Source organism: Rattus norvegicus, chromosome 12 (genome assembly GCF_036323735.1).
Source record: "Rattus norvegicus strain BN/NHsdMcwi chromosome 12, GRCr8, whole genome shotgun sequence".
Classification (NCBI taxonomy): Eukaryota; Metazoa; Chordata; class Mammalia; order Rodentia; family Muridae; genus Rattus; species Rattus norvegicus.
In genome coordinates, this window is record NC_086030.1 from 39165797 (window position 1) to 39192269 (window position 26473).

Here is a 26473-nt window from a genome sequence, read left to right on the forward strand (position 1 = left end):
TTTGGGAAGCTGAAGGAGGAGGATTGGAGTTCGAGGCTTGCCTGGACTAATAAATTGAACTAGTCCTAGAAACACAAAATGAAAGAAAAAAGTTCCTTCATATAGACAAGGGTAATTTTGTGAGACCTTTTAAAAATCGAAAAGTAATGGGGTTGGGGATTTAGCTCAGTGGTAGAGCGCTTGCCTAGCAAGCCCAAGGCCCTGGGTTCGGTCCCCAGCTCCGAAAAAAAGAAAAAAAAATCGAAAAGCAATGTCTGTGTGTCCATATCCCGGCTTTCACGTGGCTTGGAAGGACGGCACAAGCGGAGTCACGAACCTCGGCCGCGCTGTCTGGCCCGCCCTCTGTTGGTTCCGCGTGGAAACGCGGTTACGACTCCTCTCCCACCCACTTCCTTGAAGAGCACCCAGGGCGCAGGCGCAGCTCCGGGCCGCCTTTTAGAGACTTCCCAGGCTTGTGCTGTGAATGCGCATGTGCAGAGGGGCTAGGCTCGGTAATTACGCGCGAGCAGGTGGGTCCCGAGAACTCACGCGACTGGCTCCTCCCATCTAAAATAAGCAGGCGGAGCCGAGAGCTAAGCTGACTTCACCGTGCGCACGCGCATTGAGTGCAGGACGGTCGCGTGGTTGAGGCGAGCTTTACGCATGCTCATTTAAAGCCAGCGAGGTTTATGACGTCAGCCACCCCATCCTTCTGTTTCTATCCGGTTCCCCGCGGTTCCGCTTTTAAAGAGCTAGAATCTAGTTCTACCTCATTGTAGTTTTGACTTACAATTTTATTGTGGTTAAAAGTTCACTATGATTCTTGCTAAGTTGTAAGTTCACATAATGTGGTTGGCTAAATATAACAAAATGTTTAATATTTGTCTTTATGCGTATGGCTGTTTTGCGGGTATGTAGTATGTACCACCTTGTGCCAGAGGAGGCCGGAACGGGGAGCCAGAGCCCCTGAAACTGGAGTAACAGACGGTTGTGAGCTGCCATGTGGGTGCTGGGAACAGAACCTAGGTTGTCTGGAAGAGCAGCCAATGCTTTTAACCACCGAGCTTAGGTATTATGGTCGGTGCTTCCTCCCAGTCCCGTGTTCCCAGAAATAAGACTCAGCCTCAAAATAGGTTTATAAATACCTTGGCCATCTAGCTAGCCTCTTCTCTGACTAGAACCATAACTTAAGGCAACACATTTATTTTAATCTATATTCTGCCACATGGCTGGTTATCTATGCTCAGGGACCTTCCCAGGCGGAGCTCCTGCCTGGTTCTATCCCAGAATTCTTTCTCTCTCCCGGATGTCCTACCTCTATTTGCTGCCTAAGCCATAAACCATCAGATTTAACTATTGACAGCTGCTACATCCATGCAGACACGGGGCGGGTCTCATCTGTAGGCCAGGCTAACCTTCTGTTTATGATACGTCTGCGTTAGTGTTCAGGTGCTAGAATCACCACGATGCTTGGTCTAAAATGCTTTTTCAAATGAAGTATTTAGGGCTGGAGAGATGGCCCAGTGGTTAATAAGCTGCTCTCCCAGAGACGCTCGGTTTGATTCCCAGTACTCACATGGTAGGTAGATCGTGATGGTCTATAGCCTCCTGTAAATCTGATGTCCTATTCTGGCCTTCAGTAGCAATCAGTAATAATGATAATAAGTGTTCTTAATAATAATGTATTTATTAAGGTCCTATGGTATATACTAAGGCAGACAACATCTCCCATAAGCTTTAATATTTTTTTCTTTATACTGTATACAGTCTGTACTGGGCTGGCAAGCTGAGCTTGATCCCTGTAACCCACATAAAAAGAGAAGAGACTCTCACAAGTTGTTTTCTGACCTCCATGTGCTTGCACATGAATGTGTGCACACGATAAAATAAAATATTTTAAAATGTGTAACAACTGGGTATGGTGGGTACATGCCTTAATCCTAGTACTTGGTGGATAGAAGCAGGTAGAATTCTGTGGATTAGAGGGCCAGCCTGGTCTACATAGTGAGTTTCAGGGCAGCTACAACTACATAGAAGACCCTGTCTCAAAAAAAAAAAAGCATTCAGGTGGTCTTCCCAAGGTCAAGAAGTCTGTCACTAATGTCACTTAAACCACTGAGCCTAAGGGTTTGCTGGCTTTTAAAATGCATACAAGGGGTTGGGGATTTAGCTCAGTGGTAGAGCGCTTGCCTAGCAAGCGCAAAGCCCTGGGTTCAGTCCCCAGCTCTGAAAAAAAGAAGAAAAAAATAAAATAAAATGCATACAATACCCACCATCTCCTAGCATTGTCAGAAGTAATTTTCTTTTTAATTTTAAGTGTGTGTGTATGCTTACAGGCACCCTCGGAGGCCACAAACATCATGTCCATAAAGCTGCAGTTATAAGCAATTGTAAGCCACTCACAAAGATGCTGGGACTTGAACCTGGGTCCTCTGCAAGAATGGTATGTGCTTTTGTCCTTGCTGTCTTGGTTTGGTTGGTTGGGTTTTTTATTGTTTATTTTATTTTTTTGTCTTGTTTTGTTTTGTTTTTGAGACAGGGTTTCTCGGTGTAGAATTCACTCTGTAGACCAGGCTGCCTCTGCCTTCTGAGAGCTGGGATTAAAGGTGCGGTGCGTAGGGGTTGGGGATTTAGCTCAGTGGTAGAGCGCTTGCCTAGCAGGCGCAAGGCCCTGAGTTCGGTCCCCAGCTCCGAAAAAAAGAAAAAAGAAAAAAAAAAAAGGTGCGTGCCACCACTGCGTGTAAGTGCAGAATATTATGTCTCATTCTAATAATATATTATAGTATACACTAATATATTAATATATTTATATTAATATATTCTTCTTTTTTTTTTCCCGGAGCTGGGGACCGAACCCAGGGCCTTGCGCTCGCTAGGCAAGCGCTCTACCGCTGAGCTAAATCCCCAATCCCTATATTAATATATTAACACACCCACATGTCCATAAGTAGCAGAAGCTAGCAGTACTGTTCCAGCTGCAGGCTTCCAGAACGTTCCTCATAAGGGTTTACCTAATTGCAAGAATGGCCAGGTGAATAACTGTAGGGCAGCCATCACTACGGTCCATTTTTTTTTAAATTTTTTTTTAAAGATTTATTTATTTATTACATATAAGTACAATGTAGCTGTCTTCAGACACACCAGAAGAGGGCATCAGATCCCATTACAGATGGTTTGTGAGCCACCATGTGGCTGCTGGGTATTGAACTCAGGACCTCTGGAAGAGCAGTCAGTGCTCTTAACCACTGAGCCATCTCTCCAGCCCGCTACGGTCCATTTTTTTTATGTACTTTCTCTAGTCTAGACAGTATGTAATAGCGTGGGGGGATTACTTTAACTTTCATTTCTTTAATTGCCAACGAGGCCGTGCATTTGTCCTCCCTTGGGATAACTTATTAGCTGTGCCTAATGACTATTTTTGGACACTGTAATCTCCATTGGCTTCTCCCCCGTAGACAGTCATTCTTGACTTTCACAGGTTTGGCTGACTTTTTATTTATTTATTTATTTATTTTTAAGAATGTGGGAGGGGCCAGGCATGAGGCATGGTGGCGGCCGTCTTTTGCAATCTCAGCATTTAGGAGTTAGAGCTGAGAGGACCCTGTAGTTCAAATTCATTCTTGGTTATAGAGTGAGTTCAAGGCCACCCTGGGCTTTGAGTGGGGGGGGCGAGGAGAAGGGAAAGGGGGAGAGGGAGCAAGAAAGGCAGACAGATGGGAAAGAGGTGGAGCCTAACAGACAAAGCTCATCCCTCCACAATAGCTCTGCAGAGTAGAACTCTCCAAGGTAAAGGAGTGCTCTGAGCCTGCCCTATCCCAGGGCACCAGCACCCTAGAGATTAGGAACAAAGGAAGGAATGGACAGGGAGTGGGGGTGTGGGGGTGGGAGAAAAGGGACTTACTAGGTGGGGCAAACAGCTACAAAGGAACTCAGAAGGATGACTTCTGCCATTGGTCTGGAAGGGGAAAGGCCCAGAGGGAGCAGGTTTTCACAGGAGGGGATAAACTAAAGGGAATGTCAGTGCAAAGCTGCAGCCCAAATGCTTGGGAGGAGGAGTTAGGAGTTTAAGCTCATTCTCAACTGTAAAACAAGTTTGAGCCTAGTGTGGGCTATGTGGGAACTGTCAGAAAAAAAAAGAAAATCTGGGGGGCTGGAGAGATGGCTCAGAGGTTAAGAGCACTGTCTGCTTTTCCAGAGGTCCCGAGTTCAATTCCCAGCAACCACATGGTGGCTCAAAACATCTATAATCAGACCTGGTGCCCTCTTCTGGCCTTCAGGCGTACATGCAGGCAGAAAGCTGTATGATGTATACATAATAAATAAATGTTCAAAAATAAAAAGTGTGTATACATTCTTTAAAAAAAAAAAAAAGAAAATCTTGGTTGAGGATTTAGCTCAGTGGTAGAGCGCTTGCCTAGCAAGCACAAGGCCCTGGGTTCGGTCCCCAGCTCCAAAAAAAAAAAAAAAACAAAAACAAAAACAAAAAAACAAAAAAAGAAAGAAAAGAAAATCTACTCTCATATTCAGTAGAACGTTAAGCAACGGCTTGGATTGGAACTCATTGGTAAAACATGTACTTAGCCTGCCCAGGTCCTGGGGTTCATCCTTGGCATTAAAAGAAATCATTTGGGGGATGGGAATGGGGTGGGCAACACGCACTTGTAACCCTAGCATTCAGGAGTCTCATGAGTTAAAGGCCAGCCTGGGCTACAAAGCAAGTCTCTCAAAAACAAAACCAAGGGTTGGGGATTTAGCTCAGTGGTAGAGCGCTTGCCTAGGAAGCGCAAGGCCCTGGGTTCGGTTCCCAGCTCCGAAAAAAAGAACCAAAAAAAAAAAAAAAAAACAAAACAAAACCAAGACAACACTGGATTTTTGTTGTCTTTTTTAAGATTGATTGATTGATTGATTGATTGATTGATTGTGAGTATATTGTAGCTGTCTTCAGACATACCAGAAGAGGGCATCAGATCCCATTACAGATGGTTGTGAGCCACCATGTGGTTGCTGGGATTTGAACTCAGGACCTCTGGAAGTGCTCTTAATCACTGAGCCATCTCTCCAACCCTTGGTTGGTTTGTTTGTTTGTTTTGAGACAGGGTTTCTCTGTGTAGCCCTGGCTGTCCTGGAACTCACTCTGTACACCAGGCTGGCCTCGAATCCAGAGATCTACCTGCCTCTGCCACCGGAGAGCTGGGGTATAAGGTGCGTATCACCCCAGGCTAGCCCCAAAACTACTGTACTGCTTTCTTTCTTTCTTTCTCTCTTTCTTTCTTTCTTTCTTTCCTTCTTTCTTTCTTTCTTTCTTTCTTTCTTTCTTTCTTTCTTTCTTTCTCTCCTTCTTTCTTTTTTAATTTATTTATTATATATAAGTACACTGTAGCTGTCTTCAGACACACCAGTAGAGGGCATCAGGTCTCATTACAGATGATTGTGAGCCACCTTGTGGTTGCTGGGATTTGAACTCAGGACCTCTGGAAGAGCAGTCAGTGCTCTTAACCGCTGAGCCATCTCTCTAGCCCATTGCTCCCTCTCAATGTTTCTGTGATTTTTTTTTTTTTCCGGAGCTGGGGACCCAACCTAGGGCCTTGTGCTTGCTAGGCAAGCGCTCTACCACTGAGCTAAATCCCCAACCCCTGTGATTTCTTTTTAGTAATAAATCTCAAAAAAGAGGAGGGGAAAGAGCTAGGGATGCCACTCCATAGTAGCCGTCTTAACCTGTTGAAGGGCTCTATGCTGAGCACCATAAAAAAGAAAAAAAAAAAAAGAAAGAAAGGACAGGTCATAGTGATGCATGCCTTTAATCCTAGAACTGGGGAGCAAAGACAGTCGAATCTACTTCCGTTTAATGTCAGCCTGGTCTGTATAGAGAGCCACATAGACTTAGGGAGTTCCTGTCCCAAAGCAGAACCAAACCTCTACCTCCAGAGGGCGTTCCTTCTGCACTGAAGACTTGGGAAACAGCTTTAGTGAGGAAGAATTCATATATCATAAACTTCGCTTACGTAAAGTACGCAGTTGGGTTCAGTCTTCTCACAGAGGTGTGAAACCGTTACCACAGTCGGTTTTAGAACAGTTTTATCACCCCTAAAAGAGAAGCTGGGCCTGTCACACATTTCTGATCCCAGCACCCTGGGAGCTGGGACAGAAGGATCGGGAATCCAAAGTCATGGGCAGCTGAATAGAGAGCCTGAGACCTGGTACAGTTGCACATGCTTTTTTTTTTTTTTTTTTTAATATTTTATTTATTTATTATATATATGAGTACACTGTAGCTGTCTTCAGACACACCAGAAGAGGGCATCAGATCTCATTACAGATGGTTGTGAGCCACCATGTGGTTGCTGGGATTTGAACTCAGGACCTCGGGAAGAGCAGTCGGTGCCCTTAACCACTGAGCCATCTCTCCAGCCCTGCACACGCTTTTAATTCCAGCACCCGGAGGGCAGAGGTAGGCTTATGTCATGAGACTGAGGCTAGCCTGGTCTACGTATCAAGTTCCAGGCTCTCTGGGGCTGCACAGTGAGACTGTTAAAACAAACAAACAAAACCAACAACTTGGGCTCATTAGGTGTTACTCCCTGACACTCACTACTTTCTGTTTGGATGGATTGGCCCACCATGGACACTTCAAATGAATGGGATGACATAATTAGTGTCCTATGGTGACCAGCCACTTCCACCCCATATCATGACTTTAAGTTTCATCCACATCACAGTACGTGTAGTATCGTGACTCGGTTCATTTCACAGCCAAATAATATTCCACTGTACAGACAAACTTTTGTTTATGTGTTCAGTCATTGATGGATACTTGGGCTGTTTCCACCTTCTGTCCATTGTATTCAACAAGACTGACTGGTCCAGACAGGTAGGTAAGTCTTCCCTGGTACTTCTGGGAAGGCTGAGGCCCAGGCTATTCTGATACAGGAAACCCCACACTCCGTGTCACTTTAGGCTGCACACTTAGTGTGAGTGGCACCTACTGAACCTGGACGATTTTGAGTGAAGTCTTGGGTTTCTTTGCTAGGGCACATCATCCAGCCTTAAGCCAAAGCATTGAAGTGGGCTCATGTCTGCAGGACCACGCCTCTCTGAGCAAACATTTATAAGTGGTGTGTGTGGGAGCCTTTCTCACTTCGCATCCCCTGGGAACGCCCTTCTCTCAAGCTGTAAAGGAAATCTTTCGGGAGAGGCTAGTCCAATCCTGACCTTGCAGTTCTGACAAGTGATTGTTAAGGTATTTAAGGACTGGAGAGAGGGCTTACAGGTGAAGGGCATTTGTTCTTCTTACAGATAACTGGCGTTTGGTTCCCAGCACCGAAATGGAGGTTTACGACAGGGGCCTAACTCCAGTTCCAGGGTATTTGGTGCCCTCTTCTGGTCTCTGCAGTCAGCAGATGGGACTATAGTGCATTTTACCTAGTCAGGCAAAGCACTCAAGCAGGTTAAATAAAAAAAATTTAAGTCTTTAACAATGGCAAGAGAAGGGCATTTGTGATGGATGGCTGCAAAAGTAATATATATATATATATATATACACATATATATTAAAGTAATATATATAAAGTAATATATATATAATATATATAATAATATATATAGTATGTGTGTGTGTGTGTGTGTGTGTGTGTGTGTGTGTGTATAATTTATATGAATACACTGTAGCTGTCCTTAGACACACCAGAAGAGGGCATTAGACCCCATTACAGATGGTTGTGAGCCACCATGTGGTTGCTGGGAATTGAACTCAGGACCTCTGGAAGAGCAGTCAGTGCTCTTAACCACTGAGCCATCTCTCCAGCCCAGTAATCTTTTTTAAAAATGCAATCATATCCTGACCTCATGTGGAGAACAGTCTCACAAGCTTACAACCTGCCCCCTTGGCTGGATTGTAATACAGATTCAACCGTAGTCCAGATCATTCTCTTCCAAACAGACCTAGCTTCCTCTGGATTTTCTTAAAAACTGCACAAACATGTCAGTCACTCACAGTGAGGAACTGAGATACAGCGCGTTGGAATGTAGTCTGGCCTAGATAGGATAAGGGCATGAAGCCACCGCTCAGCAGGTGGCAAGGAGGCTCGGGACAGGGCCACCGGCCAAAGGACAGTTTGTACCCAGGAGAAAGACTGGCTGCAGATGCTGGCCAGGTGCCTGAAGGGAAGAGGAGGCTGTTATGAGGAGAACCAGAGTCAGCCAGCGCAGGCTCTAGAACCCAGCAGGGCCAACTGAGTACTTGAGTAGGAATTTGGAAACAGTTAATTCCTGTCAGTAATTAAAATCACAGTGATGCCAGGTAGTGGTGTCACAGGACTTTAATCCTATTTCTTGGGAGGCAGAGGCAAGTGGATCTCTGTTAGTTCAAGGCCAGCCTACAAAGTGAGTTCCAAGACACAGTCAGGACTACACTGAGAAACCCTGTCTTGAAAAACCAAAAAAAAAGGGGTTGGGGATTTAGCTCAGTGGTAGAGCGCTTGCCTAGGAAATGCAAGGCCCTGGGTTCGGTCCCCAGCTCCGAAAAAAAAAAAAAAGGCTGGAGAGATGGCTTGGCGGTTAAGAGCACTGACTGCTCTTCTAGAGGTCCTGAGTTCAATTCCCAGCAACCACATTGTGGCTCAGAGCCATCTGTAAAGAGATCCGATGCCCTCTTCTGGTGTGTCTGAAGACAGCAGCAGTGTGCTCATATAAATAAAATAAATAAATCTAAAAAAAAAAAAAAAAAAAAAAAAAAAGACCTGGTAAAGTTAGGAGCTGGTCGCTTTTTCAACAAGATCAGAAAAAGGCCAATGGTGGAATGAAGAGCCTTCATGGCTCCTGCCCTTGACCCCAGCCCTCGGAGGCAGAGGCAGGTAGATCTCTCGAGGTTCCAAAGATAAAAACCTACAAACCCTTTTGTTTCCAGATTAGGCAGAACGGCAACTCGCGTTCTGTGCAGGGAGGGGAAGTGGCAGGTGTTTGTTACAGCTATGTTTTCCTGAGCCTTTGAATGTTTTACTCTGCCTGAGCGCCCTGTGGAGCTCAGAGACAACGAGCAGGAGCCAGCTCTGTCCTCCCACAGCGTGCACCAGGGATCTCATTCAGGTTACTTACGGGCAGCAGCGAGCCAACTCGCCGGCCTCCCCTTCGTTTTTTTTTATGTTTGAGGGGTTTGTTGTTGTTGGTTTCTTTAGTTTTGAAGGTGAGGTTGCCTTTAATACCGTCACTCCCGAGGCAGAGGTGGGCGGATCTCTGGTGAGGTCAGCCAGATCTCCAGAGTGAGTTCCAGGACAGCCTGGGGCTGCATAGTGAGAGCCTGTCTCTAAACAAACCAACCCTGAGAATGAAAAATAAAAAATAAAAACCCCAAAACCTTTGCCTTTCGAGATGGACAAAAACTATAGTGGGCTGGGGGATGGGTAGGTAAGAGAGCGCTCAGATGGCAAGGTGGCCGCTGTGGTAAGTGCTTAAACGGAATACACAGGAATGAAACGGAGGTTCCAATTTTAAATAGGGCGGTTCTGAGAACTCCTGGGTGAGGAGCTGATGTCTGAACAAACCTCTGAAGGGAAAGAAGGCAAGATCCACGCTCTCCAGTGGCGGAAGAAATGTCCTGGCAGCTGTCCCACAAGTTCCGGCCTGCGGCAGGAACATGGCGCACTTTCCCGGAAAAGCAGAGAAGTAAGTGTGTAGCTCGGGCAAAGGCTGAATGGGGAGGCTTAGGGGGACCTGAGGAAGAGAAACGTGAAGGCGCTAGGCGGGTCTTCCAGAATCTTCTCGTTGTGAGCAGAGCAAGAATCTGCATTTGTAATATGTGCCCCGTGCACCTTCCACGGAGACGGTCCCCAGAGCTTCCCTAAGATACTCAAAGCAGTCCTAAAACGAGGAACGAACAATCAAACAAAAAGGGACGTTCCCTACCCTTAAAATTTCCCGCTACCCTGCTTCAGCAGGAAGAGGCGGGCACTGCCAGTCAGCTTGGGTGTTGCCATAACAACCTCCCAGGGCCCCGACTCACAACTCTAGCTGCCTGCTGTGAGTGAAGCCCAAGGCTGGTCTTACAGGTGAGCCCGGTGGATGTAGCGGGGAAGGAGCTCAGGAATGACCCCAGCTGTCTGTCCCCTCCCCTCTGGTGTCCACAGAGCTCTCCTTCATTCTTTTTCTTTTTTTAAAGATGTATTTATTTATTATATATAACTACCCTATAGCTGTCTTCAGACACACCAGAAGAGGGCATCAGATCCCATGACAGATGGTTGTGAGCCCCCATGTGGTTGCTGGGATTTGAACTCAGGACCTCTGGAAGAGCAGTCAGTGCTCTTAACCGCTGAGCCATCTCTCCAGCCCTCCTTCATTCTTAAGAAACAAAACAACCCAGCCTACGCAGGCGCAAAGCCTTTCTTTTCCCGTCCACTTGAGCCTCTCCTATAAGTTCTGAAAAGTGGAGGGGAGAGTGGAATCAAGGACACAGTTGGAACAGCATTGCCTATTGACGCTGTGGAGCCTAGCGCGGGGTTCTCTTACAATTCTGAGCAAGCTCAGCTCGGGACACACTGTCGCTTGGGGGCTATGGCACCAACACCTCCTTTTGCTCATCTCTCATTTATTTTTAAACGCTGTGTGTATGGGTGTGTCACCTACATGTATTTCTGTGCACAATTTGTGCAGTACTACTGGATTCCATAGAACTCGAGTTCTCCACACTGTGAGTGTCTGAGTAAAGGAATGGAACCTCTCCATCCACAAAGTTTGGATGTTAAGACACCACTTCCTCTCCTGCCCTGGTTTCTGCCTTTTTTTGACACAGGGTCTCACTGCCAAGCTGACCTCAGACTCATGGTGATTCTCTGCCCCAGCTTCCCAGCAGTTAGGATTACGGGTTGCATCACAACTCCCAGCATCTCTTTGCCCTTAGTTGAGGACCTACTATGTGCAGGCATGGGGTGCAGTGAGAAACAGAAAAACATGTGGCCCCTGTCATCTCTACTGAGAACGGCGGCCAGAGCAGGGGTGCTTTCAGAGGGTAAAGGTACTACCAAAAAGGACAGATACGATTGGTAGCCCCAGGATTCTGCCAGCAGCAAAATCCTCTCACACATTGGGGGTTGGGGATTTAGCTCAGTGGTAGAGCGCTTGCCTAGGGAGCGCAAGGCCCTGGGTTGGGTCCCCAGCTCCGGAAAAAAAAAAAAAGAAAAGAAAAAAAAATCCTCTCACACCACGGTTCCCCTCTCAAGGCCTCCATTCTCCATCTGAGGACCTGCCAGGAACCTAGATATCTACCCAACAATTAAAGGGCATGTGGAGAACTGACTGAGTATGGGGCTGGAGAGATGGTTCAGTGGTTAAGACCACTGTCTGAGGACCAGTAGGAAGAGTACTTGCTTGGCATGCATGAACCCCTGGGCTTGACCCTAATCACTGCATAAACCAAGCAAGATGGCTAATGCTTGCAACGTTAGCACTTGGGAGGATCACCAACTCAAGGTCATCCTGCAAAGTGAGTCTGAGGCCAGCCTGGGTTACATGAGATCCTGGCTCAAAAAAAAAAAAAAAAAAAAAAAAAAACCCAAAAAAAACCCAAAAGGCCAAAAACCTTTTTTTTGTTTTCAAAACAGGGTAAACAGCAAGGTGTGAGCCAAGCGTGGTCCCTTCTGTGGGGACAGAGGCTGCATGACTTGCACGGGTGGCAGTCACACTGTCCAACCTAGAGTACATGGTTTTGAGGCTGACCCTGTAGGTGGATGCTGAGATCCAGTGATCTGGAACTGGCTTGAACCTTAGGCTGTTTTGATTGGCAGTACCTGTGTGTATGTGCTGCTGGCACAAGATTTAATGGGAGCCGAATTCTACAGCCTCAGAATCTATGGAGGATATAGTTGTATTTGTCGAGGGGGAACAGGGTCCCCTGGGTCTAGACAAAAACGTTTTTTATTACCTATGAGCAAACTGGAGAGAGACGGAAAGGCATGAATGTCCCTTCTGGAGAGTCTGGGGATGTGAGGAACACAGGTGGGGGCTCCCAGACATGGGGAGGCGGCCCTAAGCCACCCACTGTTTCTCTATAGAGTCTGTGGCTCCACCAGACAGAGTCATAAGGCTCAGATGTAGAAGGATGACCGGTGGTCTGAGGACTCTGCTACTGTGTTTGTTTTGAGACACGGTCTCACCGTATAGCTAGACTTTCAGTCTGGGACAGTTAGTCACCATGGAATCAGTCTCTTTGATTTGTGGGACCTCCCCAGTTGAAAGGCAACCCCTGAGCTTCATCTGTCCCGTCTACCAGGTAGGTAGGGCAAGGGCTAACCGTGCAGGCGTTGGACCAGGGATGTTTCTGCAGTTTGTGCAGAAGGCAGCTGTCTGCCTGATACTCTCTGACATCACCATGTGACCCTTCCTACTTTGCACCTCTTTCACCAAAGTCTGTTCTGATTGGTCCTTCTAGTCATTAGGTTTGTAAGCATCATTTTTCCCAGGGGCAGCTTCTCTCCAGTGTCATCACAAACCCCGGTTTCCTATTGGTCTCCCTGGGTTCCAAAGGAATTGTGCCATCACATTCCTGACAGATGGGCTCCAGGAGAATGTAAAGCAAAGGACTGTCCTGGGTCCAGCACAGAAGGCTCCCCACTGAGGGCTGCTCACCTGCCCTGGGGACTCAGAACACACATGACCTGCCCTACTGAAACTCAGGCAGGCACTTCCCCAGGAAGCCCCAGAATCCCAAGGATACACGGGATACACTGAGTCCCTGATGCCCCTACCTCCTGCCACCACCCCCCCAACACCACAGACGCAGTCAGCATGCCAGTCACCAAGTGTCCAAGAAAATCCGAGCCACTGTGGAAAGGTTGGGACCAGAAAGCCCAGAAGAATGGACTGAGACACCAAGTGTTTGCTGTGAACGGCGATCACTACGTGGGCGAATGGAAGGGCAACTTGAAACACGGTAAACAGGGAATCCTCAAGGGATTAGTGGCCAGTGTGGGGTCAGAGTGGGTGGGTAATGGAAAATAAAACGGGCTCTACAGAACGTTAAGAACATAAGCGATCTTGTTCCCAAGCCCCCGTAGTGGGTAAATGTTGACCAGGACCAGCAGAGGGCCTTCCCATGCTGTGTCTCTGAAGCCCAACTCAGCCTGACTTTAGCTGAGCAAGAGTCTAGGGACAAAAATGGGATAGGGGTCATCAGAAGCTAGCCCAAAGCTGGGGTTCTGGGGATGTGGGTCACTCTCTGTCTTCTGACAGGGTGGCTAAGCCTGGGGCTGCTTGGCAGGTGAAAAGGTCAACACCTTAAGAAAATGGCTTGCGGGCTGGAGAGATGGCTCAGTGGTTAAGAGCACTGACTGCTCTTCCAAAGGTCTTGAGTTCAAATCCCAGCAATCACATGGTGGCTCACAACCATCTGTAATGGGATCTGATGCCCTCTTCTGGTGTGTCTGAAGACAGCTACAGTGTACTTATATATAATAAATAAAAAAAAATCTTTAAAAAAAAATGGCTTGCAATAGGCATTGTGGACTTCAGACGCAGCCCAGCTCTGCAGATGCTTGCCCTGGAGAGCAAGGTCTTGGTTGGGCTTAGGACACAGGTTGGACCTGTCCAACCCCCAGAAGTAACTGGGTAACCTTGATTACTCCTGCAGGTCTGGACTTAAGTCTTAACCAGCAGGGGGCGAATGGGTTCTGGTGATAAAATGCAAATCCTGATTGTGGGAGAGGAATGGAGGGGGGCGGGGAATGACATGACCCTATTTAAAAACTCCAGTCTTGCAACTCTAGGCTTAACCACCCTCTTCTCCTGCCTTCCTGGGTTATCTACACTAGGATCCCTGAGCCTGCACTGTTAGAATCCCACTTGATCAGTTTTCTCCTCTGTTAAGTGGCAACAATGTCTCTTTATAAAGACAAGATTGGTGGGCGGGCAGCAAGATGGCTCAGAGAGTAAGGGTGCTTGCAGAGAATATGCACTGCAGACAGCTGTCACATTTCCCAAATGAGGCAACTGGGGTCCAGGGAGAAGTAACCAAGAGATGGTATTAGCCTACAAAAGGCACCGGAGAGGGGAGGAGAGGGAGTAAAAGGAAGACAGTAGAGAGGAGGGTGATGTTTGAGCTGGGCAGAAAGCATGAAGATGCTGTGGCCAGGCAGAGGGACATTTCATCTAAAATTTAGACCTTAAGCTGTAGAATTAGAGTTAGGGAGGACCGTATAGCTTGATTGAAGGACAGATTAGAAGTTGGTGTAGCTAGAACAGAAAGCAATGGGAGAGAAAGTGGGACAGAATGCGGTGTGGTTTTATTATATATACCTATAATCCCAGTTATTGGCTCAGGAGGCTGAGGTAGGAAGATCAAGGCTGGGCTGTGATCCTAGCTCTATGACCCCTCCCCCAAAGCAAGTTGGGGTTGGGGAAGCCAGGTGTGATCGTGCATTCCTGTGGTCCCCAAGTGCTCGGAAGGCAGTGTGGGAAGATCAGGAGTCCAAGTCCAGCTACAGCTACATGAGTCCTTTTCTCAAAACAAAATAAATTTTAAAAAGAGAGGAAGGAAAGAAGGAAGAAAGGAAGGAAGGAAGGAAGTAGTAGCCAGCTATGGTGGCTCATACCTTTAGTTCCAATAGTCTAGAGGCAAAGGCAGATTGATCTCTGTGAGTTCAAAGCCAGGCTGGTCTGCACAGCAAATTCCACTGCAGCTGTGGCTGCAAAATGAGACCCTGTCTCAAAAACAAAGCGAGAGAGAGAGAGAGAGAGAGAGAGAGAGAGAGAGAGAGAGAGAGAACAAGGACACTCAGATGCCTATAGAGCTAATTATATGCTCCGTGTGAGTGCTTAGTGCCCATAAAGATCAGAAGAGGGCGTCAGATCCCACAGAACTGGGGCTCCAGGGGGTTGTAAGCTGCCGTTTGCCTGTTGGGGACAGAACCAGGTCCTTGGCAAAGGCAGCAAGGGCTCTCAACCACTGAGCCACCTCTCCCCAAGCTCTGTCTCTCTTGGTTGCAGGACAAACATTGTTGAAAAGAAAGGGGGACAGGCTAGTCAGCACTGTGCATGCCAAGCGTGTGCTGGATGAAGAGTGAGTCTGCCCTTGCCAGGGACAGCCTAGATCAAATGTTTATCTCCCGATGTGATTATCTTATTTCACAATATTTCAAATATTATTAGGCAAATGAGATAGGACTGAAGCCCTACCTGCTCTAGATTTAAAAGCCCAAACGTTGAGCTGAAGAGATAGTTCAGCGGTTAAGAGCAAGTATTGCTTTCTGGTCTTGGTGGTGCATACCTTTAAGCCCAGCACTCAGGAGGCAGAGGTAGGAAGATCTCTGAGCTGGAGGCCAGCCTGATTTACATGGCAAGTTTTAGGCCAGCCTGTTATACACAGCGTGACCATGTCTCAAAAAACAAAACAACAACAACAAAGAAAACCAAACAAAAAAGCTGCGAACCTGAATTCAGTTCCCAGTACCCACATTCAGTGACTCACAGTCATCTAGAACTTCAGCCCCGGGGGTTATAGCGCCCTCTTCTGGCCGCTGTAGGTACTACAGTCACATAGCATAGTCACACAGACACCTAAAACTAAATGTTTAAAAACAAACATTCTTGGGGTTGGGGATTTAGCTCAGTGGTAGAGCGCTTGCCTAGCAAGCGCAAGGCCCTGGGTTCGGTCCCCAGCTCGAAAAAAAAAAAAAAACATTCTTTTATAAATAAAATGTAAAGTACAAGAGCTAGAAAGGTTAGGCTTGCTTAGGCCTCAGGTTTCTATTGTTGTGATAAATACCACGACCTAAAGCAACTCGGAGAGGAAAGGGTTTATTTTGGTTTATACTTCCACATCAAGGTTCATCATCAAAGAGACTCAGGGCAAGAGTTCAAGGCAGGAACCGGGAGGCAGGAGCTGATACAGAGGCCATGGGGCAGTGCTGCTTCCCGACTTGCTCTTCATGGCTTGCTCACCCTGCTGTGCTGTCTTCTTTTAGATTTACTTATTTTATGTGTGTATTTTGCTCATGTGTGTGTGTGTGTGTGTGTGTGTGTGTGTGTGTGTTTTTGTGTGCACCATTTTCATGTCTATGGGTGGTTGTAAGCAAAGTGCAGGAAACTGAACCCTGATACTCTGTAAGGACAGCAAGAGTTCCCGACCATTGAGCCATCTTTCCAGCCACCTCTGTCAGCGCCGACAAGGTACTGAGAACCAGGTGTAGTAGTCCTGCGTGGAAAAACCCGCTAACGCCCTCAGGAACAAAGAAAGAGGAACAAAAGACAGGAACCGATTATTGCCCAGGTGTACCACCCAGGCATGTTGCTTCAGGGACAGAGTGTTCCTTTGTTAGGAACAAAAGGTTTCCACAAGCATCAGCAAGGCTTCAGCAGGAGTCAAACACTGACTGGGGGTGCCCAGGAGGGTCTGACACACTTCCACCCAAACTTGCTTTCTTACAGCACACAGGATCTCTAACAGAGAGGTGTAGCACCCACAGCAAGCTGGGCCCTCCCACACCCATTGTTAATCAAGAAAATGCTCTACAGTCTTGCCTATGGGTACATCTGGTGGAGACATTTTCTCCCTCTTCAAAAAAAAAAAAAAAAAAAAAAGACTCTGGCTTGTGTCAAGTAGCTAACATAGCAGTAGACAGCTTGCCTGGCATGATTGAAGGCCCTGCATTTGATCCACATCACTATAAAAATATAAAAATTAATACACTAAAAATCCAAGGGAAAGACTCTGGCTCAGTCTTGGGCAAGACCGTGCACTCTCTTCTTGGAGTTTGTAGCCAGAAGAAGGCAGAGAAAATGCCAGGGACAGAGGGTGATGCCTGACACTACTAAGAGTTTTCTTAATAGTGAAAAGAAATTTTGAGACGGGTGTAAGTAACCCGAGGATATTTTTCTACACATCCCTACCCCTACTGGGAGGCACCTGGCTTTCTTTCATTGTTCCGGTGGGCAGCTGATCACCCTTCAGAGACCCTGACCAAAAAGCAAGAACACTTTTCCATGCTACCTCTCCGGCCTGCCAGCAGCTCTTGATTTAACCTCATTTAGGGGATAGGAAGGAGACAGAAAACTCCAGCCTGCAAATGAGTCAACAGGGGAGCTAAGGAATGAATGCTATATGCAGACTTGACATAGATGCTTGCTTGCAATGCTTGCCTCCATGGTGACTCATTCATTCATTCATTCCTTGGATTCATTCATTGAAATCAAACTGATTGCGAGGAATGATAGCGCCTAACTACGAAGCCCTTAAGAAGCGTAAGTGAGGGGCTGGGGATTTAGCTCAGTGGTACAGCGCTTGCCTAGGAAGCGCAAGGCCCTGGGTTCGGTCCCCAGCTCCGAAAAAAAAGAACCAAAAAAAAAAAAAAAGAAGAAGAAGCGTAAGTGAGAGGATCATGAGTTCAAGGACAGCCTGGGACATAGGACAAGATCCTGTCTTACAGATCCATAATACAGTGGTGTAGCTATGAGTGGGCAAAATGCACCCCTGGCATAGACAAGGCCTTGGTTTGAGCCTTAGTATGGCCTATGTCTAGGCATGTATGATGGGGTCCAGGTGGGCACTGGCATTACCACAGCATGTGGGAGATGGTCAACGAGGAACTTCCAGAAGTCAGTCCTTTCCTCCCACTGTGGCTTCCAGAGAGCAAAGTCAAGTATCAGCTTGCAAGGCTAGCACTGTTTTCCCATGAGCCATCTCTCCAGCCCCGACTTACTTCAATAATTTCAATGCTGTACATCGGTCCCCAAAACCTTATGCTACAATAACCTTAGACTCACATCTCTCTCCCTCTCTCCTGCTGGCTTCTGGCATTCACCATGTTATCCTCTATTTCTATGAGATTGACTTCCCCACATAAAAGTAACATCACCTGGCACTGGTCTTTCTGAGTCTGGTTTATTTTTATTTTTTATTTTATTTTAGGTCTTTTGAGACAATTTGTATAGCCTAGGCTTCCTGGAACTCATTCTGTAGACCAGGGGCTGGCTAGCCTTGAACTCAGAGACCCACCTGCCTCTGCCTCCCGAGTGCTGGGATTAAAGGCATGTGCCACCACTGCATGGCTGTTTCATTCCTATATATATATATATATATCCCATTATATGATTCCTTTATAGATGGTTGTGAGCCACCATGTGGTTGCTGGGAATTGAACTCAGGACCTCTGGAAGAGCAGTTGCTGCTCTTTACCACTGAGCCACCTCTCCAGCCCTCTTGTTCATCTTAATATCCTTCCTGTTCATCTACATTGTAAAGGGCAGGATTTCTTTTTTCTTTCACTGTTGGAAATTGAATCTAGGTCCTCACACCATTTCCTGCCCCCCTTTTTACTTTCTTTTGGGGACAGAGTCTCTAGATATTGCCCAGGCTGGACTGGAACTCACCATCCTCCTGCCTCAGCCTCACCTCTCATTAAGGTTTGCCATATGGGTCTGGCTGTTAAACAATGGGCAGGGAAATCACTGTCTTTAGACATGGAGCATCCCTTTCTTCTGTGTGCTTATAGTCTAGAGATGAGGCACAGACCCTATTCCAGTTCTGAAGAAACTGTTCAGGGCAGAGGACCCCAGGGTCCTGGCATGTGGCTTCCAGCTTCAGGGTGGCAGCCACCTGCAATGTTGGCCCATCCATGTGTCCCCAGGGAAAGGAACACAGGTCTGGAAGCAGAGTGGTGCTATGTATGAAGGGGACTGGAAGTTTGGGAAGCGAGATGGCTATGGCATCCTCAGTCATCCTGACCCAGAAACTGGAAAGCTCAAGAGGGTGTATTCAGGCTGGTGGAAAGGTGACAAGAAATCGGTGAGTGGTTCCCAGCATGCCTTGCCTGTCTGTAGGTAAGGGTAAGAGCCAGGCTGTGTGTGTGTGTGTGTGTGTGTGTGTGTGAGAGAGAGAGAGCACTCAGTGTGTGTGTGTGTGTGTGTGTGTGTGTATGTGTGTGTGTGGGCCCTGTCTGTGTTTGTGTGTGTGTGTGTGTGTGTGTGTGTGTGTGAGAGAGAGAGAGAGAGAGAGAGAGCACTCAGTGTGTGTGTGTGTATGTGTGTGTGTGTGGGCCCTGTCTGTGTTTGTGTGTGTGTGTGTGTGTGTGTGTGTGTGGTGTGTGTGTGTGTGTGTGTGAGAGAGAGAGAGAGAGAGAGAGCTCAGTGTGTGTGTGTGTGTGTGTGTGTGGTGTGTGTGTATCTGGTGTGTGTGTATGTGTGGTGTGTGTGTATGTGTGTGTATCTGGTGTGTGTGTGTGTGTGGTGTGTGTGTATGTGTGTGTGGTGGTGGGGGCCTGTGTGTGTGTGGTGTGTGTGTATGTGTGTGGTGTGGGGGGGCCTGTGTGTGTGTGTGTGTGTTGTGGGGGGGCCTGTGTGTGTGTGTGTGGTGTGTGTGTGTGTGTGGTGTGTGTGTGTGTGTATGTGTAGTATTTGTGTATGTGTGGTGTGTGTGTGTAGGAGAAAAAGAAAGCAAGTGCGTGAGAGAGAGTGCCCGCTCAGAGGGCAAAGGTGGGAGGTGGTTTGCTGGGTGGGAGAAGGAAGGGGTAGAGGAACTGTAGCACTTTTCAAAACCAAGAAAACAGGAAGCAAGAGAAGTGGGGGCCCCAATGAGGAACCCTTTAAAAACTCTATGGCTGCAGGGAGGCAGCAGACAAGGTCTCCTCCACCCTCTTCCCCCGTTTCCTGGCTTTCTTCTCCTGGTACCCCATTCTGAGAATCCTCTTCCTCCTGCTAGCCTGAGTCAGATGGGAGGCTAGGACGCAGGGCATGGAGGTGCAGAGCTGTGATCTCAACAACCTGACGGTCTCCACCTTCAGGAGAGTGAGTTTGAGGCCAGCCTGGGCTACATAGAGAGCCTGACTGAAAACAGGAAACAAGGACAAAAGAAGAAGGGGTGTGGGGAGAGAAGCTAGCCAGAGGAAATTCCACAAACATTCATTCTACTGCAGACATATTAAAAAAAAAAAAAAAAAACAACCAACTTGTATTGATCCTTGCTGTAAGCATGGAGTCTGATAATTATAAATGTTGCCGTTGAGCTCTTACTGTACATGACACTTGAGTTCTTGTAACAGCTCTGTCAACATCGGTCTTCCGTTTTACTACGGAACAAGTTCAGGGAGGTGAAGCACCTAGCCTGGGGTTGGTGACACAGCTAACCAGCTGCAGAGCCCAAGATTTCATGTTCTTTGCTCCCGGCGGAAAGACTGATCCTAAAACAAATGATTTATTTGCCTTTATGGAAAGTCAGCAGTGGTTTCCCGGGGTTGGGAGATCAGGTAATCTAACCTAGAAAATACAGCGCAGGAGGTCAAATCAGAGCAGCCAGGAGCTAGCCCAGTAGACATGAATTGGTAGGAAGAAATAAAGTTACCAATCAGCAGGTCTTACTTGCTCTGGGGGAGGGAAAGAGAGTAGTGAAAAAGTGGCATTGGGATTTTGAAGTGCAGACCTTAATGCTACTTAACCAAGCCACTTTGAGCACGATCTCCAATAGCTTCCTGCTGTTAGTCTCCAAATGTAACATTTATGTTTCTAAGGAGACAGGTGAGTAGAGACTGGCTGTAATCAGAGTTGGGTGGCTGATCCTACGGGGTATAAAATATCCTTCTGATGGCTGTATAGAGGGTGTGTGGAAGTGGGGTCAGAGATAAGAGGACCAGAAAAGAGAAATTATGCGGGCGGTATTCAGGCGGTGCAGAAATGAACTGAAATATGCAGCTAGAATTCTTTGACCTCTGCTAGGAGAGCAGGAGGAGACTCAGGAGTGAGAATTGGCAAATAGTGGGACACCTTCCTGCTTTCAGGGCTATGGGATCCAGTTTTTCGGACCCAAGGAGTATTACGAGGGTGAGTGGTGTAGCAACCAGCGCAGCGGGTGGGGACGCATGTACTACAACAACGGAGACATCTACGAAGGCCAATGGAAGAACGACAAGCCTGATGGGGAGGGCATGTTGCGGCTGAGTGAGTGCCCCGCCCCATGAAACCACGCCCCAAGGCTTCCTGGCCCCGCCCCATCCCGGAAAGATCTCCTCCCACACTCGCTGCCCCACCAGCCATAATACCTGTCCCATAATACCTGTCTTGTTGGCCCTGAAAAAGTGAGATTCCGATTTTTCAATGAGGTCCAACTGAGCTGAGGTCATGGATCAGCTGGGAGGGCAGAGGCGGTCAAGTCTGTATGTCTGTCTTGAAGTCCCTATCCTCTGCAAGGAGCCTGCCTTCAGTGAGCCTCCACTGAGCATAAACTGGATTTAGAGAGCTCTTGCTAAGCAGAGCAAATGTTCCAGGAGCTTCTCATGGTCTGGACTTTGGGCGAGCCTGCAGGAATTCAGATCCTGGTGGGAGCTGGGGCTAGCTCTGGGACGCCGGGCAAATGTCTAGTTTAGTTTAGTAGTTTTTAGTGTGAGGGCCTTTGAGTCGGTTCGGCGGGTAACTCACTCAATGGTGAGTTGGGCTTCCAAACAGATCTGACCACTTGAGTTTGATCCTGGGTCCCACAAGGTAGGAGGAGAGAACCGATTCTCCCAGACTTGTCCTCTTACCCCTACATGTGTGTTACACATGCACCTTGGCATGCAAGTACTGGCATTTAACACAACCACACTAAAAAAAAATAAATAAATAAATGTGGGAGGTGATCAAGGTCCCTAACACTCGGTATCAGCGACAACATTGCTTCCACTTAGAGACCAGCTAGGGGGTGAAATGCTGTGGGGGGGTGGGGGGGAACCAAACCAAACCATCCAAACAAACAAACTTTACATGGCTTTAATCTCAGTACTTGGGAAGCAGAGGGAGGTGGAGCTCTGAATTCTTGATTTACATAGGGAATTTCAGGCCAAGGCCTGGGGGTGTGGAGCAGTTGCCTAGCAGGCTCAAAGTTTCTTGCGCTGCGGAGCAAAACAAAAGTAACAAAGTAACAAAACAACAACAAAAAAACAAAAAACAAAACAAAAACAAAAACAAAAAAACCCTCCCTACAGCTAGTGTTGCAGCTCAGAGGCAGAAGTGCCGAGAGCCAAGTTCTGTCTCCAACATCAAAAAATCAAATCTCTCTCACCCCCCGCCCCCTCCCCCTCTCCCTGGTTTTCCTCCGTGTAGCCCTGGAACTCTCTTGGTAGACAAGGATGGACTAGAACTCAGAGATCCACTTACCTCTGCCTTCTGATTGCTGGGATCAAAGGCCTGGGCCACCATGACTGGCAGAATAAAATCTCTGGAATTGGTTGAAGCGATGTTTTAAGGACACTGCACCTCCTCTCAGAGAGCTCACTGGTCAGCAGCTAGGACCAGTGAGGTCCAGCCCGATGTCCCAGCTGCTTCCCTGTGCCTAGCACCCATGCTTTCCTGTCTAGAGAACGGGAACCGGTATGAAGGCAGCTGGGAGAGAGGCATGAAGAACGGGCACGGGCGTTTCTTTCACCTGGACCACGGCCAGCTGTTTGAAGGCTTCTGGGTGGACAACGTGGCCAAGTGTGGCACCATGATCGACTTTGGCCGGGATGAGGCCCCAGAACCCACCCAGTTCCCCATTCCTAAGGTGGGTAGTCCTCCTGGAGTCCTGAAACCAGAGAGACAGAAACCAGCCTCCTGGCTCCACATGTCAAGGAGCTGGAGGTGAGGTTCTGTTTTCTTTTTTCTTTTTTTTTTTTTTTTTTTCCGGAGCTGGGGACCGAACCCAGGGCCTTGAGCTTCCTAGGCAAGCGCTCTACCGCTGAGTTAAATCCCCAACCCCGAGGTTCTGTTTTCAAGCATCTCTAGCAAGGCAGCTTGGGGGCTTCCCATGCTCCTTACCCCAACCAAAGGGTCCCCTCGCCCCTGCTTCCCCCCAGGTGGAGATTCTAGACCCAGACGGTGTGCTGAAGGAAGCATTAGATAAACTGAAGAAGCCTGAGGAAGAAGAGGACTGATGTCAGGTGAGAAGACGCGGCTGTCTGTCACCTCTGAGAAAGCTGAGACCTCTCTGAACAAACAGTGCCGATCATCTGGTACCACTAATGGGCGCAGAGCAAGATCAAAGAGGGCAAGTTTCTTGCCTCCCCGAATCCAGCTTTTCCTTCTTGGTTACTCCTCTTTGAAATACGTGTGCCTAGATAACCCAGTGCATTCCAGCCCTGCCTAGTTTGCCTCCATTTTGTTCTTAGCCTCCCGGGGCGAGCTGCAGTCAGGTGATTGGTTAGTCCCTTCTAAAGGATGTTGAAGGAGGCTGTGGTCCCTTGGCCTGTCTTGATAGTTGTTTGTGGGACCTTGTCCTTGAGGGTGGCTGTGAGGCTTTATGGCGAGGGTGTTGGTGGTTGTTTCTAATCCTTAACTCCGACATCATCCCCACCTGTGCAGAGATCGAACAGAGACTCAGGAGAAACTCTAGCCCTTGTCACCAAACTGCTCAGACCGGTGCACCTCCTGCAGAAGGAGCACACAGTGACTCTGGGCACGCCCTTGGCTCCCTCAGAGGGCACCCACTCCTCCAGACGCTAGGTTATTCTTGGCCACTGGAGGTGGGGTCTTTACACTAGCTTATTCTTGGCCAGTGGAGGTAAGGTATTGCTTCTCCCTGGCTGGTCTTGGGGACCCACTTGCTCAAAGCCTTTGCCCCTGTGGCTTTATATCAGTGTGCATGAAAATAAAGAAGGTGGTGGCCTTAATCCAAGGGACTATAGCTTGAGCAGGGGTGGGCAGGGTCTGAGGGATGGGAAAGACAGCCTCACCAACTGTGTAGATTTTTTTCCCCTTGTGTCTGTGACAGGGGGACTTGAGGGTGCAAGGCAGAGGAGCAAGGAAGTGGTTTCAGTTCTACTGCCCGAGCTAACCCAGAGAGGAGAGTGAGCCTGCACTCTGCCATCAAGCCCACCGAGACTTGAGATTTAAACATGTCCTCACCTCCTTAGCCTAACCCAAGAATCCCCAGAGAGCTTTAAAAACTATGAGCACCCAGGGCCATCATGGTGGCCTGTGCCTTAAATACAGGTACTTGGGAAGCAGAGGTAGGTGGTAGATCTCTGAGTTTGAGGCCAGCCTGGTCTATACAATGAGTGTGTGTGTGTGTGTGTGTGTATACACATATATATATATTTTAAGAATTTTTTATTTATTTCATGTATATAAGTACATTGTAGCTGTCTTCAGACACACTAGAAGAGGGTCTTGGATCCCATTACAGATGGTTGTGAGCCACCATGTGGTTGCTGGGAATTGAACTCAGGACCTCTGGAAGAGCAGAGCAGTCAGTGCTCATAACCGCTGAGCCATCTCTCCAGCCCCCCAGATCTATATATTCTCTTAAATTATTTTTGTGTGTTTGGATGTTTTGTCTGCACATATGTCCATGTACTAGGTACATGTCTGGTGCCCAAGAAGGTGTTATAGATACTTGTGAGCTGCCACTTGGGTGCAGGGAATCAAAACAGGGTCCTCTGGCACACCAGCAAATGCTTTTTTTTTTTTTTTTTTTTTTCCAGAGCTGGGGACCGAACCCAGGGCCTTGCGCTTCCTAGGCAAGCGCTCTACCACTGAGCTAAATCCCCAACCCCCAGCAAATGCTCTTAACTGCTGAGCCATGTATCCAGCCCAGAGCTCTATACTCTTAGGGAGTGGAGGTGTATGTATGGACTGTTACTTGGCATGGTGGTGTCTCTCATCCTAGCACTTGGGAGGCAAAGGCGGGCAATCTCTTCAGCCTGGTCTATGTGGATACCGTGCTTCACAAAGGGATGGGGGAACGAGGATACTCTTGTCTATTTATTTATTTATTTATTTATTTATTTATTTATTTATTTATTGGTTCTTTTTTTCGGAGCTGGGGACCGAACCCAGGGCCTTGCACTTCCTAGGTAAGCGCTCTACCACTGAGCTAAGTCCCCAGCCTCTTGTCTATTTATAAAAGCACAAAAACGGCAATGGTAGTCACTTCCGGAGACAGCAACCGGGGACAGGAATGGAGACCAACATTGTACTGTTGGAACTGGGAGCAAGTGGATAATCTGTGTCCAAAATAAAAGCGATGCTGGAGTGGAGAGGCTGTTCTTTATTGTCTACGTTGGCGCTGGGATGGGACACTCAGCCTGGTGTAGGCTAAGCAAAGGCTCTACCACTGAGTTACCCCTCAGCTGAGGCTGGGCTCTCGAGTATTTTCTCAAGTTTGCCTGGGTACTTGTTAGAAATAGATTCCGAAGATCGATGTGTCAACCTGGATCAGAAGCTCATGGGTGATGGTGGTATTGGGGTACCTACCTCCCACAGGCCAGCCTGGTAGTTCTCAACCCCCGACATATTCAGGAAACATGTCAAGACTTGAAAATCACCGCCCAGGAATAACTCCAACAGGAGCCTGGGCTGCTGCAGAAGCAGGAAGGTGGTTCAACATGTCAGCAGTATGCAGGCTCCTCTGGGGAGCACGGGTTGCCCCTAGGGACCTCTTTCCAGTTGTACGTAGTGTCTCTCACAGGATGGTGCTGGTGTGTAAGACGCTAGGGTGCAGGGTGGATGGGGAATGATGGGAGAGGGATGAGTATTAGGCCCCTACACTACTTCAGTGGGGTCTAAGGAGACAGCATGGTGGAGGATGTTTGCTTATGCCCGATGCACATGGTTTGAGTCTCAGCACCATCAGAAAGAAAGCAAACAAAACTGCTTTATATACTGGGGTTCTGGGACAGACAGACACCTCCAAGTCAAGGCCTGTGGGAGTCAGGCGATGAGGTTTTTTTTTTTTTTCTTTTTAAGTTATATTTACTGTGTGTGACTCTGTGTGTACAAGTCCCACGTTGTATGTGTGGAGGACAGAGGATAACTACCAACTGACTCTCTCCGCCTATCCTGCAGGTTCTGGGAAATCGGGTTGTGTCAAACTTCCGGTATAGCCCTCATTGTCCTGGAACTGGCTCTGTAAAACAGGCTGGGTTTGAACTCAGAGATCTGCCTGAGCCCCGATTGCTGGGATTACAAAGTGTCAGGCTTTGGGGCAGGTTCCTTTATCTGCCGAGTCATCTTCAGAGGAGGTAGTTCTTGTGCGAGGCAAGAGGGTGTGGTGGGAAGTGTAGCAAGGACATGCCGTGAGTAATGGTACCTGCTCACTGGAGGTCTGCAAGATAGGCCCGGTGCCCCTAGAACTTCCCAATCTCCCAGCAATGCCAGAATCTACCCAGGGAAGAGTCTTTCGAGGCCCTGGGCTCCGAGCCACGTTCAGGGTTTGAGTCCTTGCAAGTTACTAGTGAGAGTTAATCTTCACTGTCAACTTGACTGGATTAGGAAAAGCCCCGGGGATTAATAAAGCACCTCTGGGACTCTGCGAGCATTTCCAAAGGCGATTAGCTCACAAGGCCTCTGACCTAATCAATGGCAGGGACTCATTCCTCTGTGGCTCACAGGACAGCGTTATTGGGAGGTGATGATACCTGGGGGGCAGGGCTTGACGGGGAGGGCACCGTATCTTGCTAGGGTTACTTCCCACATCCCCATGTTTGACTCTTGGCTGCCATGACATGGATCTACCCCCATTCCCTCTCCACGATGAAGTAACATCTCCGAGATCTGCTACCTTAACTTT

At 47.9% G+C, this 26473-nt stretch overlaps 1 protein-coding gene across 13 annotated transcripts; it reads left to right on the plus strand.

Moving 5' to 3' along the window:
* Positions 1-666: 666 nt before the first annotated feature.
* Positions 667-24941, plus strand: Morn3 (MORN repeat containing 3). Of its 13 annotated transcripts, none has more exons than XM_039090136.2 (9): positions 676-812; positions 2316-2422; positions 9470-9636; positions 12743-12898; positions 18588-18745; positions 20730-20889; positions 22284-22468; positions 22761-22844; positions 24725-24941. In XM_039090136.2, exons 3-8 carry the CDS (start codon positions 9564-9566, stop codon positions 22836-22838), a joined length of 810 nt encoding a protein of 269 aa, XP_038946064.1. In that variant the 5' UTR covers positions 676-812; positions 2316-2422; positions 9470-9563; the 3' UTR covers positions 22839-22844; positions 24725-24941. The 13 variants fall into 13 exon arrangements, with proteins under 13 accessions (XP_038946067.1, XP_063127956.1, XP_038946066.1 ...); XM_039090135.2 differs by having other exon boundaries at positions 24759-24941; XM_039090134.2 differs by lacking the exon at positions 24725-24941 and adding an exon at positions 23266-23573.
* The last annotated feature ends 1532 nt before the right edge of the window (positions 24942-26473 follow it).

What these genes read in the sequence shown, in the direction of transcription:
- Morn3 (XM_063271886.1), top strand. Translation starts at nt 9,564, where the DNA reads ATGTCCTGGCAGCTGTCCCACAAGTTCCGGCCTGCGGCAGGAACATGG. An exon ending in GAAGGGCAACTTGAAACACG is followed by an intron (nt 12,899 to 18,587) that starts GTAAACAGGGAA and finishes ATGTGTCCCCAG; the next exon opens with GGAAAGGAACACAGGTCTGG. An exon ending in GGAAAGGTGACAAGAAATCG is followed by an intron (nt 18,746 to 20,729) that starts GTGAGTGGTTCC and finishes TCCTGCTTTCAG; the next exon opens with GGCTATGGGATCCAGTTTTT.